This window comes from Alexandromys fortis, unplaced genomic scaffold, assembly GCF_014885135.2.
Source record: "Alexandromys fortis isolate MF-2015 unplaced genomic scaffold, M_Fortis_MF-2015_v1.1 scaffold_42, whole genome shotgun sequence".
Taxonomy (NCBI): Eukaryota; Metazoa; Chordata; class Mammalia; order Rodentia; family Cricetidae; genus Alexandromys; species Alexandromys fortis.
The window spans coordinates 6758100-6771785 of record NW_026067934.1 but is presented as its reverse complement, the minus strand read 5'-3'; the positions used below and the strand labels follow the sequence as shown (position 1 = coordinate 6771785).

General features: G+C 47.5%; 1 protein-coding gene across 1 annotated transcript in view; it reads right to left on the bottom strand.

Annotated features, from left to right (window-relative positions):
• Stpg4 (sperm-tail PG-rich repeat containing 4) overlaps positions 1-13686 on the bottom strand; it is a 47759-nt gene that overhangs the window by 1771 nt on the left and 32302 nt on the right. The window contains exon 6 of the mRNA XM_050145998.1: positions 2547-2651. Coding sequence (XP_050001955.1) covers positions 2547-2651 — 105 coding nt within the window. The remainder of the gene's footprint in view (positions 1-2546; positions 2652-13686) is intronic.

Here is a 13686-nt window from a genome sequence, read left to right as displayed (position 1 = left end):
CTCTCTCTCTCTCTCACACACACACACACACACACACACTTCACAGGCACATACACACACAAACAAAAAGGAGGAAAAGAACAGTAATGATAAAGGCTTCCAAATCCAGCAAACCTGGGTTTGAGTCCTGGCGCCAGTACCCAGTATGGCCCCAAGCCACCAATTTGTACAGTGTTTTTGCCTGGCAGGGGGACACAAGGCTTACTGGGGCCCTGCCAAATCAGACAGTGCTCTGCCCAGCCAGCCCCCGGCGTCTTGGCTCCATCACTGTCATCCAGTATTCTCACTCCTGGTCATGCCTGCCCTTCCTTGCTCAGTCTGTCTCTTTGGGAGGCAGTGGGTGGAAACAGCATCACCCCTGAGCATGGAACAGAGCAGTCAGCCTGGCAGATGACATCAGCTGCCTACAAAAGCTGCCTTTTAAAGGCAGGATGTTTGCTTGGCCAAAAGCAAAGGAGCAGCCTGGAAATCTAATCAAGTCCTGGCCACACGTCAATGGAAGCGGAAGCCTTTATTAAGCGCTATTAATGGGGACGCAGCAGGAGCATGCAGTACTGGAAGGCCAGCCCACAGAACAAGAGACGGGGACGCACACACAAAGCCACCCCCTCGGAAGGCTGCCGGTTGTGGCTCTGTCACCCTGTCATCCTACTGCAGAACATCCAGTACAATCCTCCAGTCCTAATTTTGCTGTCACCAGGTGATCTTGAAGTTTTTCTCTAAGAGAAAGAAATAACCCCAGACACCAGCCCCTACTTAGCGGACACTGTACTTTCTAGCAATCTGCTCGGTTTTCTCGGAAGTTTGGTTATCATGAGAAAGGCCTGACCTATAGACCCAGTCGGATGTCTGTTTTGAGTACTGCTGATGCCACCAAAGTATGGAAGTTCTCCAGCCACTTGTCCGTCTGTAATTACGCTGACCCAGTGTCGGCATCACATCTCCAAACAATGGTCCCTCTACAGCCCAGCCACTCTACAGCGGACATTTTGAAGGCGCCAGCCCTTGCCTTAGGGTTACCTCCTCAGCCCAAATTTCACGTGTCCATAACTGAGAGACAGGGCACAGCTTTGGGTGTGATTGCTCATCTCAAGGCCCCTATACTCAGCCTGCAGGATACAGAAATAAATTAGGTGAAGTGGCAAAGGGCTAACCTGGGTACCTGTGGGCAGCTGCTGCCACTCAACTCCTAATCCTTGAGCCCAAAAGTCTACTCTTGGCTGTCCCTTTGAGGTCTATAAACCTTCTAACAACAATGAAAACCTCTGACTGGCTAGTAACAGACTTCTCATCTACCAGGAGAGGAAGGGGAGCCTGCCCACTTTGGTGAGGAGGTCCTCCTGGATAGGTATGCAGCTCATCCCAATCTCTCAGATCAACCACTGGCAACCATACTTGGTCCTCTACACAGAGGAAGATCTTGAAAAAGAGGGAATCCAGTATGCAGGATATGCAATAGTCATTGGCTTCAAGGTACCTGAATCAGGACCAATACCTAGAAACTAAAGGGCTCAGTTAGCAGAGCTGATGGCTCTCACTCGGGCTCTAGAATGGTCCCAAAGAAACAGAGTTAATATTTACACGGACTCCAAAGATGCTTTCCTTGTCCTCCATGCCCATGACACCCTTTGGAAGCAAAGATGGCTTCCAAGAACGTCTGGGACCTGAACCCTGTGAAACATTCCCAAGAAATGCTCAAACTTCTAAGAGTGGTCCCTTTACCCACCCAAGTGGCTGTGATCCACTGTCCTGAGCAGTCAGGAAGGGGACAACCCAATACCAGAGGATGACAGATTCTGAGGTCACAAGAGCTACAGGGACACCTAGAAAGCCCTGTCCTCCAGCGAGGATCCCTGCTGCCTCTCGAGAGACCCAAGGATCCTTCAGAGGAAATGGCCTTTGCCTCTACGACAGGGTAGCATTTAGTCCCTGGAGGGTGGCGGTGGTTAGTGTCGAGGGGACGAACTGTTGTTGCCAATGGCTCTGCAGTGGAAAGTCTTGGAGTTCCTGCATCAACTCTATCACCCAGGACAGGAAAACATACTTACTTTGAGGGGAAAAAAAAAAGCTGTTTCTAGGATGAGGTTAACATGAGACAATCCATCAGGCAGTACAGCACGTGAAATGTGTCTCCCTTGAACCACCACCTGCAGCCTCTGGTACCCAGGGACAGAGCATTCACCGTGGGAAAGGCTAGCAAGCAGACTCCTCCACACCCGGTGGGCCTAACTCCAAACATCTCCTGGCCTTGGCAGACACTTTCTCAGGGAAGATGGGTGTAAAACAGAAAAGGCCACTGAGGTGATTACAATGTTATTTTCTGAAATCATTCCCGGGCATGGCCTACCTTGGCCTTCAGTGGCCTGCCTTTAAGACAGAAGCAGCTTGGGGTCTAGCCAAAGCCTTGGGACTTCAATACAACCTCCATCGTGGTCATGCGTGACAATCCCCATCCAAGCACGTGGAATCCTAAGACACCCCCTCCACACACACACACACACACACACACCCTCCACACACATAGGTATCTGGCTTAGCATACTTACTGAAGTAACAGGCAAGAATCGGGGAACCTTGGATCGAAAGCAAGAGGTGATGGAGCCTGCTGGGGGTGCTTTCAAGTCGTATTCACCTGGTCCCGGACCTTCGTGCTGAAAAGTATTTTTAAAAAGAGAGCGGGTTGGGGGGGGGATTTCATTTTCACTAATGTTTGGTGTATTTTAAGGCACTATCTGCCTTCTACAAATAAACACATAATCAATGCTGTGATAGAAAGTTCCCGGATGGGGCTTGCAGGGTCTTACATGGGTGTGATGTAAAAGCAGAAGGAACTGGAGTCGTCCGTGTGCTGTTTGCCTCAGCTGCCCCAGGTATAACCACGAGAGGAGGAGAGACTGGGTGGCCTAGGAGTGTGTCTTAGGGTTTCTGTTGCTGCAATGAAACACCGTGAGATGGAAAGGGTTTATTTGGCTTACACTTCCATACCGCTGTTCTTTACTGACAGAAGTCAGGACAGGAACTCAAGCAGGGCAGGAACCTGCAAGCAGGAGCTGATGCAGAGGCCATGGAGGGGAGCTGCTTGCTGGCTTGCTCTTCATGACTTGCTCAACCTGCTTTTTTTTTTTTTTAAATTTTATTGATTGTTATTGAGCTCGACATTTTTCTCTGCTCCCCTCCCTGCCTCTCTCCTATCCTTCAACCTTCTCCCATGGTCCCCATGCTCCCAATTTATTTAGGAAATCTTGTCTTTTTCTACTTCCCATGTATATTAGATCTATGTATGTCCCTCTTAGGGTCCTCATTGTTGTCTAAGTTCTCTGGGATTGTGAATTGTAGGCTGGTTTTCTTTGCTTCATGCTTAAAAAACCACTTATGAGTGAGTACATGTGATAATTGTCTTTCTGGGTCTGGGTTACCTCACTCAATATGATGTTTTCTAGCTCCACCCATTTGCCTGTAAATTTCAAGACGTCATTATTTTTTTTCTGCTGTGTAGTACTCCATTGTGTAAATATAACCACATTTTCCTCATCCATTCTTCAGTCAAGGGGCATTTAGGTTGTTTCCAGGTTCTGGCTATGACAAACAAAGTTGCTATGAACATAGTTGAGCACATGTCCTTGTAGCACAATTGAGCATCTTCTGAGTATATACCCAATAGTGGTATTACTGGGTCTTGAGGAAGGTTGTTTCCTAATTTTCTGAGAAATCGCCACGGTGACATCCAAAGGTCAGCCTGCTTTCTTATAGAACCCAGGACCACCAGCCCAGGGATGGCCCCACCCACATAGGCTGGGCCTCCCCCATTGATCTTTAATTAAGAAAGTGCACTATAGCCAGATCTTACGTTGGCGTTTTCTCAACTGAGGCTCCCTCCTTTCAGATAACTCTAGTTGCTGTCAAGGTGACATAAACCAGTCAGCACAGGGTATGTCTTCTTGTGCCTGCAGGCTCCTGTTCAGTACCCCATTTGCATCCATACGTCTCCAGTCAGCCAGCCTGCTTGTTGATCTGAGCATGAGCTGTGAATTTGATCTGATATTGGTTTTAGAAAGCACACTGACTTTGTATGAGAGCAATCATCTGTTTTGGCTGAAAAGTTGTCCCAGCAATTTGCTGGAGCAAGCACAATGCTATTGGATAAACAGAAACGGCAATTTAAAAAATAGCAAACAGGAAATTAGGAAAAGATAATTCACAAAGACAGAAATGCAAATATTCAATGAGAAACTTCATTCACAACTAGGTAACTTCCAACTAAAACTGCTAACAGTGGTATTCTTCCCAAATGAAAAAGAGGACTGTCGGTGGTTGTCTTAGTTAGGGCTCTGTTGCTGTGAAGAGACACCTTGACCATGGCAACTCTTCTAAAGAAAACATTTAATTGGGGTGGCTCACTTACAGTTTCAGAGGCTCAGTCCATTATGATCATGAAGGGAGGATGGAGGCATGCAGGCAGATGTGGTGTGGGAACTGAGAGTCCGTACATCTTGACTCAGAGGCAACAGGAAGTTGACTGACTGTCACACTTAGTGAAGCTTGAGAAACAAGACCTCAAAGTCCGCCCCACAGTGACACACTTCCTCCAACAAGGCCACACCTTTGAATAGCGCCACTCCCTTTGAGCACCATTTTCTTTCAAATCATCACAACGGTATTCAAGGACAGCAGAGAACACTTACATAGCTTGTGTTCCACAAAAAAAAAAAAAAAAAAGAAAGAAAAAGGAGAGGGGATGGGTGAGCCTGGGCAGAGGTGGTGCACATCTTTAATCCCAAGACTCAAGAGGCAGAGGCAGGTGGATCTCTATGAGTTCAAGGCCAGCCTGCTCTACAGAGTTAGTTCCAGGACAGTCAGGGCTACACATAGTAACCCTGTCTCAAAAGATAGATAGATAGATAGATAGATAGATAGATAGATAGATAGATAGATAATAGATAATAGATACATAGATAGATGATAGATAGATAAAAAGAGAAGCAAGGAGGGGAGAAAGAAAATGACCTAAAGATTAGCAAGCATGAACACTCCTCAGTATAATTTGATAAAACTTTCTGCAGTAGTAGGCTGGCAAGATCTGAAATGACTTTAAAATGCACAGGCCAGTTCAGAGGTGAGGAGAAAGAGATCCAAAGAGGTATTTGGGTGGGACTGCAGGAATCTCTCTCCCATTTTCAAGTTGCCAGTGTTTGTTGCCTCAAGGGTGGAGTAGGCTAAAACCCAGAGAAGAGTCTTTCTGGCAGAATGTCTTGGCTGTACCCCTAAAACAAGTGGAGGAATGGGTTGAAAATGGGAGAGAAAGCAGGGAAATGTCCAGAAGCTAATCACTGCTGAGTAGGCAGCGGAGGATTCTCTGAAATAGTCTGCCTTGCATGTCCAGGTATGGATGCTGTTTTGGTTTGGGTTTTTTTTTTTTTTTTTTTTTTTTTTTTTTGTGGTGCTGGGGATCAAACCCAGGGCCTTGTGATGCTAGGTGAGCATCCTGCCACAGACCTACATACCAAACCATAAGCCCTATGTTCACAGTATGAAATTAAAACCAGTACCAAGGGGCTGGAAGGATGGCTCAGTGTTTAAGGGTGGGTACTGTAAAGAGAAGAGGGAGGAGGAGGAAGGAAAAGGAAAAAAATAAAACAACACTAAAAAAGAGAAGTTTCTATTGCTCTTGCAGAAGACTGAGGTTGGGTTCCCAGCATCTACACAGAGGCTAAGAATGGCCTGTAATTCCAGTTCTAGAAGATCTTCTGGTCTCTGAGGGCACCTGCACTCACAAGTGCACACACACATACACACACACATAACTTTTAAAAGATGAAAATAATTTTTTTAGAAAATGTGTACTCCTTTGGCCTAGCCATTCTACTCTTAGGCATTCATGCTAAGAAAGGACATGAATGTGTGTATGTGAAGATGTACCACAGATGTCCACAGTGACGCTGCTTCCAAATGCAAAGAACTGGAAATAAACTAAGTGACCAGTAATGTTTTCCTGATTGAATAATTTAACTCAGTGTTGTTATAACTATAAAATAACTTTGTATTTGTTGTGTTTTTCAAGACAGGATCTCGATATGTAGACCATACTTGCTTCAAACTCTCAGTCCTCGGCTGGCCTCTGAGTGCCGAGCGTGGGCTACCAGGTCCAACATGTAAGTTTTCAAGCCCCAGGTAGGAGAGCACCACTCTCGGAATCACTGATAGGACAGCCAAACTGTGGAGTGGGCCAAACTGGCTTCTGTTACTTTCCCCAGATGTGTCAGATAGTAAGCTGATGTGAACAGATGTTAGACTTGATCTTAGCTGCAAGGTTTTTCTCTTTTCTTTTTTGTTTTTTGTTGTTTTTTTTTGAGACAGTGTTTCTCTGTAGCTTTGGAGCCTGTCCTGGAACTAGCTCTTGTAGACCAGGCTGGTCCCAAACTCACAGAGATCCGCCTGCCTCTGTCTCCCAAGTGCTGGGATTAAAGGTGCGCACCACCACTGCCCGGCTTAGCTGCAAGGTTTTCCTAGACAGGATTTCACTGTGTAACCCTGGCTATTCTGGAACTCACTTTGTAGACATGGCTGGCCTCGAACTCACAGAGACCCACCTGCCTCAGCCTCCTGAGTCCTTGGATTAAAGGTGTGCACCACCACCACCTGGCAATAATCTATATTTTCTAGCTTCTCTACAATGAACAAACACTCTCGAAATATAAAAAAAAAACATAACTAGAATATATATAGGTGGAAATGGGATAAAGGAAAGGGGGAACAGGAGAGCTAAGTCAGCACAAAGCCAGAACACAGATATGCCTGGGTAAAGACTCTGGCAAGTGGGCCCCAGGGACTTGGCAAAACAAGTGCCTGAACCACAGATCCTCAAGGAGTTTCTGAGCAAGACCCCTGTGCAGCTGGTGGGTGCAACAGCAGTGCAATTAGGGCTGCCACTCTCAACTATTCTGCCCTGAGAGCAGTCTGCCACTATAGCCAGGGACAAGTGTGAGCACCGAGGGACTGGTGATGAAAGCGGTCATTTTAATAAATCACAGCCGGGATGAAAGCCCTAATGTCTCAAACTGATGCACACAGGCCACAGAGGTCATCTTTAGGGAGAAGGTCTCTCATGGTGTCACCTCTACCTGAGCCTGCATTGAAGGACCAGGGACAAAGAAGTAACGGCCTTGAGAACTGGGCAGAGACCATTTCTTCGGCCTTTTCTTTTTCTAGCTGTGACAACTGAGACTTTCAAGCCGGGTGAGTGACCGGCCAAAGATGATGCTGAGTATAGCATCCTGCACCTAGGATAATGGAAGAGCTGCATCCTGCCCTCTTTTCCCTAAGCCTAACTGTTTTTTTTTTTTTAATCCCCTGGGAATCTGAGAGTCAACCCTGATGAAGCAATGACGGGTTCCTGTTGCCACCCTGCAGCTGCCCTGAATGGGGGGTCATCTGAATCACAGGGGCTAAGGCAGGAAACAGGAAGAAATTAATGCCACGTGTGACAGATGGAATCCTCCTGTGTAACATTAGGGAAGTGGATATAGTTCTCAAAGCATATTCCAAAGCCATGGAAAGCCAGAACTGTACCAGGTGAGACTGGTCAGAAAGCGGCTCCAGCAGACCCCTGTCCAGCCCTCCCCAAGGACAGCGGGGGTGAGGAGTGCAGGAGGTACGCCATTTCTCGACCTGTTTCAAAGAGGAGGCTTCTAAAGCAATCGTTTGCAGTGTGTCCCACCTTTCTGAAGTTGACACCTCCTACATGGAGGGCCATCAGATCACTGCCCCCTAGAAGGTGACCTGGAGCTTTGGTTTCCCTGGTGCGCCGTGTGGTCAAGAAGGCAGGTATGTGGCTGAGCCACAGCAGTCAGCCCCTCTCGAATAAGCAGGAGCAATGGTCCCTAAGCCTTGCTTTTGTTAGAGCTGTGCTTTGGTATCTCTTGAGTTTCCCCGAAGCCGACCATTGTAGAGATGCCACAGTCAGGGTCACTACTGCTGTGACGAATCACCATGACCAAAGCAAGTTGGGGAGGAAAGGGTTTATTTGGCTTATGCTTCCAGGTCACCGTTCATCATCAAAGGAAGTCAGGACAGGAACTCAAACAGGGCAGGAACCTGGAGTCAGGAGCTGATACAGAAGCCATGAAGGGGTGCTGCTTACTGACTTGCTCCTCAGAGCTTTCTTGACCTGCTTTCTTATCGAGCCCAGGACCATCAGCCCAGGGATGGCATCACCCCCAATGCTATGGGCCCTGCCCCATTAGTCACTAATTAAGAAAATGCCTTATAGCTGACTCTTAAGGAGGCCTTTTCTCAGCTGAGGTTCCCTCCTTTCAGATAACTCTAGCTTCTGTCACATTGATATAAAACTAGCCAGCACAATAGACTATTGACACTTGGCCCCAGGGGAGGACAGAATTGCCACCTGGCTTGGCCTCCTAGAACTTGGGACCAGCAGAAAGCACAGGAAACCTTTCATGATGCATTTCCCTCTGCTTGGGTGGGGGAGGCCTCCATCCCCTCCCGATGATAACAGTATCCACCCTCCCCTTTGCTTTCTAATGAGGGTAACTTTTGCCAGCTGCAGCTGTGGGAGTTATACAGATGAATGCAGTATGATCTGGACTGAGCTCAGAGGAACTTACACATGGGAGAAGGTCACAGACAGAACTGGGCACATCAGGAAAGAATGAATGAAGCTCCCAGCAGGGCTGGTGCTGAGGGAGGGCCCATCTAGGAGCTAGGCCCTGGGCTGTGCTGTCAAGAGGGCTATAACATAAAACCAAAGGCAGGAGCTACATCTTGCTGCAAAAGACTCAGAATGCAGGGGCTCTATGGATTTTTCTGGAGTGCTGACCCTGACGCTTGGCTGACTGATTCTGGCTTGCAATGGCCGATGGCACTGTAGAAATGGTAGACCTTTAATAACCCCTAGCCTCCCAGAGAGTACTGTTCCTCTGGGCTAAGAGCATAGGACAACTGTATCTGCCTGCAGAGGCATCTCAGGGGCAGTAAGAGCAGCCATGTCCAGTGCCTGGAGCCTGTGCGGCGGCAGACCGTGCCGTCCCGACTTACACAGCCAGTGAATTCATGCTGTGCTTGATTGTGCTGAATGGTGCATGCTGTCCCTACCTATACCTCAGACATCTTTAAGTTCTATGAATTCTGAATTCTCAGGACCTCAGAATATGACTTTATTTGAACATAGGGTCTATGTCATTGAGATCTCATCCTCACAGTGAACACATGCCCAGTGTGACTGGTGGCCCTTTGTTAAAAATGGGACACTTGTTTGGATGCTCACCTTACTAGACCTGGATGGAGGTGGGTGGTCCTTGGACTTCCCACAGGGCAGGGAACCCTGATTGCTCTTCGGGGTTAACGAGGGAGGGGGACTTGGTCGGGGGAGGGGGAGGGAAATGGGAAGCGGTGGCGGGGAGGAGGCAGAAATCTTTAATAAATAAATTTTTTTTAAAAAAATGGGACACTTGAACACACACTCACATACATACTCATACATGCAGAGAGAGACAGAGACACAGAGAGAGAGAGAGAGAGAGAGAGAGAGAGAGAGAGAGAGAGAACATCACATGAATACAAAAGGAGAGACAGATTTATAATGTAAAGAATACCAAATGTTCTAGCAGGTTAGCAGGCCCGGGAGAGCTCGCTCTGTGCATGTAAACAGAAGGGCTTCTGTTTACCTTTTAGATTTATGTATCATCCCCAGGAGTTGGAATTGATGTGCCTATCAAATCTCTGCCAAACAAAGCTGAATAGTTAGATTCCCACACGTTCACTACAGCCTGCTGTGCACAAGGTATTATTACTGTGAGAGATTCTGGGAGCTATCGGAAACATTAGTGTAGGAACACTGACCACAGGATGCTGCGATCTAAATGCAAGGAGACTGATTCCCTCTGAATAATAGAAGGAGGATTCAAGAGCAACAATAAAGCAAGCTGTGGTGGAAAAGGAATATACGGACTAGTGAGCGGGCTCAGCAGTAAGGGGTAGTGTTCAGATTCCCAAATCCTGATTAAATGCTGGTGGCTGTGGCAGCCTGCCTGTCACTTCAGCCTCCAAGGACAGAGACAGGGGATCCCTAGCAGACACTGGCTGGTGAGACCAGCTGTACTGGAGAGCTCTGGGTTTGGTTGAGAGACCCTGCCTCAACGATTAAGATGGAAGAAAGATCAAGGGAGATTCTTGTCATCAATCCCAGACTTCCACGCTTGCACACACACCCAAAATGTGCACTCACACACATGCGCACACACATACACACATGCACACTCACACATACATGTCAAAATGGGGGGAGGGAGACATAAATTTAGAAAAGAACTGAGAAGTGTGTAGGGAGAGGCCATAGAGACAGGTGGGGCATGTGGCAAACTCAATGAGACAGGGCCCCGGGGCTGTGCTCTGAAGAAGCAGAATATAGACAGACAGGAGAGACAGCTACGAGCCAATCAAACAAACAGGGGCGAGTGTTAGAGGATGGACAGGGCACACCCATGCTAGTGTGCAAGAAGGGTTTGGAGTCGTTTTCTTCTCCTGAGAGCATCTGTCTCCACAGGCTGCCCATACATAGAGTCAGCAAGCGGAGCATCAAAAGGATTGCCCCAAATGTGTCTGTGCTGAACACATAGGCTTTGTTCATTGTATCCTAGGCGACACGGCGTCATTGTACGTCACTGTTTTGGTAGCATTGCCACTGTATTAGGAGTCAAGAGAATCTGGAGATGATTCTCAGCACATGGGAGGTTGTTTGCAGATGGGGTGCAGACACTGTCATTTTACAGCAGGGGCTTAGGCAGCCATGGAATTTCAAGTCTGAGGTGCTCCTGGAACTAATGTCCAATGGACAGCAAGAAATAACTGTATTATAAATTATAAAATTCGGTATTTTACTTAAAATTTTAAGATAAATGAGAATATATAAGTACATAAGAAAAATAAGCAATATAACAAAGTACTTTTTTTTTTTTTGTGACAGGTTTCTCTGTCTTCCTGTCCTGGAACTTGCTCTGTAGACCAGGCTGGTCTCGAACTTAGATATCTGCCTATTTCTGCCTCCTGAGTGCTGGGATTAAAAACTTGTGATATCACTGGCCAGTTACAAAACTTCTGATATGAGATAAATAGCTAAATCTTACGCTATAGTAATCAATCTGACTTTGCCAAACCCCCTGTCATGACATCATCTTTTCCCAGAAAGTATACACATCTCACATCTCGGGTGAGAAGTCTCTACCACGACACAGAAGGTGCCCGTTAACAGACACTTGGCGAATGCTCCGGTCAGGAGTGAGAGAGAGCAAGCAGGCAGCTCTCAGGAGTTGCTCTGTGTGCCTATGAACATTGAGGAAGGTATTCACCATTGGATGGCAGATGTAAATGCTTAGTGTCACCGTGTATTGCCTGTCTCTGCCAGTCTGTCACTGCGAAGTCTTCTCTTCTGCAGGCAGGTGGGTTTTCTCTCCACCTGCTCAGCAGACCCCACTGCCCACCATAGGTGCCCAGGAGTGCTGCCCCATCCCTGCTGCCATCCCTAGCTGGCAGAGTCTCCTCATATCTGCCCCCATCTGACCCTCACAATAGCCCGGTGCAGGCGGTACTGTTCCCTCCACTGACCGTGAGAAAGAGAGGCTGGGAAAGGCTAGATGGAGTGACTCAGCACCCAGACATAGGAGCACAGCACTGGAAATACAAATGCTTAGATCTAAGCTCTTCCTCTCTACAATGAAAAGAGCTCATGCAGCCGGGCAGTGCTGGCTCATGTCTTTAATCCCAGCACTCAGAGGCCGAGAGGCAGGCGCAGGCGGATCTTAGTTTGAGGCCAGCCTGGTTTAAAGAAAGTTCCAGGACAGCCAGGACTACACAGAGAAACCCTATCTCAAAAAAAAAAAAAAAAAAAAAAAAAAAAAAAAAAAAAAAAACCACCACCAAAAACCCAAATACACAAATAAAATAAAATAAAAAATAAGAAGAGCTCAAGCCAAGCACGGTGGTGAGTGCCTGTAATCCCAGCTCGCAGGAAGCTAACACAGGATTTACCAAGCGTGAGGCCAGGATAGGCTACATACGTGATGTGTACCAGGTCTGCCAGAGTGGCGGAGAAGAGTCTTCGTAAAAAGCCCGCGGCTGGGCTGGAGAGTTGGCTCAGTGGTTAAGAGCATTGCCTGCTCTTCCAAAGGTCCTGAGTTCAATTCCCGGCAACCACATGGTGGCTCACAACCATCTGTAATGAGGTCTGGTGCCCTCTTCTGGCCTGCACTCATACACACAGACAGAATATTGTATACATAATAAATAAATAAATATTAAAAAAAAAAAAAAAGCCCGCGGCTGTCCTAGTTAGCGCTCACTAACTAGTCAGAAGTCTCAGTGAGTAACGGTCTTGATCTGGTTAGTCTGTGGACTTGTCTGTGAAGGACTGTCTTGTCTTCGTTGACATGGGCCACCCCAGCAGGCAGTGCTGCTTCCTGGGCAGGTGGTCCTGGGTTATCTAAGAAAGCTAGCTAGGCACAAGCCTGAGAGGGAGCCAGGGAGAGAACGAGCCAGCAAGCAGGACCCTTGGTGGAAGTTGTCAACAAACAAATGCTTTTCTCATCAAAGTTGCTTCCGGTCTGCATGTTTTATCATAGCAGAAAGGAATCGAACACACCATCGGTTCCCTGTCTTTTTCTGGGCACAACTTTCAGATGACCACACTGAAGTAAGAAAGGGTCAGAAATAGATATGTGGTCCCAATAAAATAAAGTGTCTATTTTAAAATCATACTTTATTCATTTAATGTGTGTGTGCACACGCGTGCATGTCTGAGTCTGCCTGTCATCTGTGTGTTTATGAGCATGAGCACGGAAGCCAGAGGACACCTTGCAGGAGTTGGTTCTTTGGGGGATTGAACTCCGGCTCTCAGGGTTGACAGTGGGTGCCTTTGCCTGCTGAGCCATTTCCCAGCCCCTGCCCCAATATCAACTTATACATGCAGAAACCTAGTAAAAGATGGAACTGTTACCTGGGGTCATAAGAATGATCTTCTCAAATCTGGGATGTATGTCGGGCAGTGTGTGCCCTAAAAGAAACACCGTGTCCCAGTGAAGAGACTCCTAGGTGGAGGTGGTATAGAAGGCTGGAGGCCTTGGTGAATTCAGGAGGCCTGTGACTGGCCTGATCCAAGTAGGGGGGAGTGATGGGATTCTATAAATTCTGGTCAGAGGAGGAGACATGCCTGCTGGGGGGGGGGGGGGGGGGGGAACTGAAGCAAACCTGCCAGGGGCCAAACACATTTTTAAAATTAGAATCTGACCACAGCTCTGAGGTCCACCTGGATGATACTGCTTTCTTTTTTCTTTTTTTTTTTCTTTTTGAGACAGGGTTTCTCTGTGGCTTTGGAGCCTGTCCTGGAACTAGCTTTGTAGACCAGGCTGAGACAGGAAGCTTACCTGGTTAGGCAGGTAAGCTGGGCTATGCCAAGGGATCACACACCTGGGCAGGCTTACCAGAGACTGTGAGCTCCAGGCAGCCAGGTACGTGGGGGATGAGACAAGCAGGGGCTGCAGTGTCTGCCGGAGGGCAGCTCTACTTTGTTCTCCGTTGCTATAGCTGAATAACACAGACAGGGTCATTTGAGGAAAGAGGTTTCTTTAGCACAGCCCTTCCTTGTTACTAGGGGAACAGGATACCAGGAGGGGTCTCACT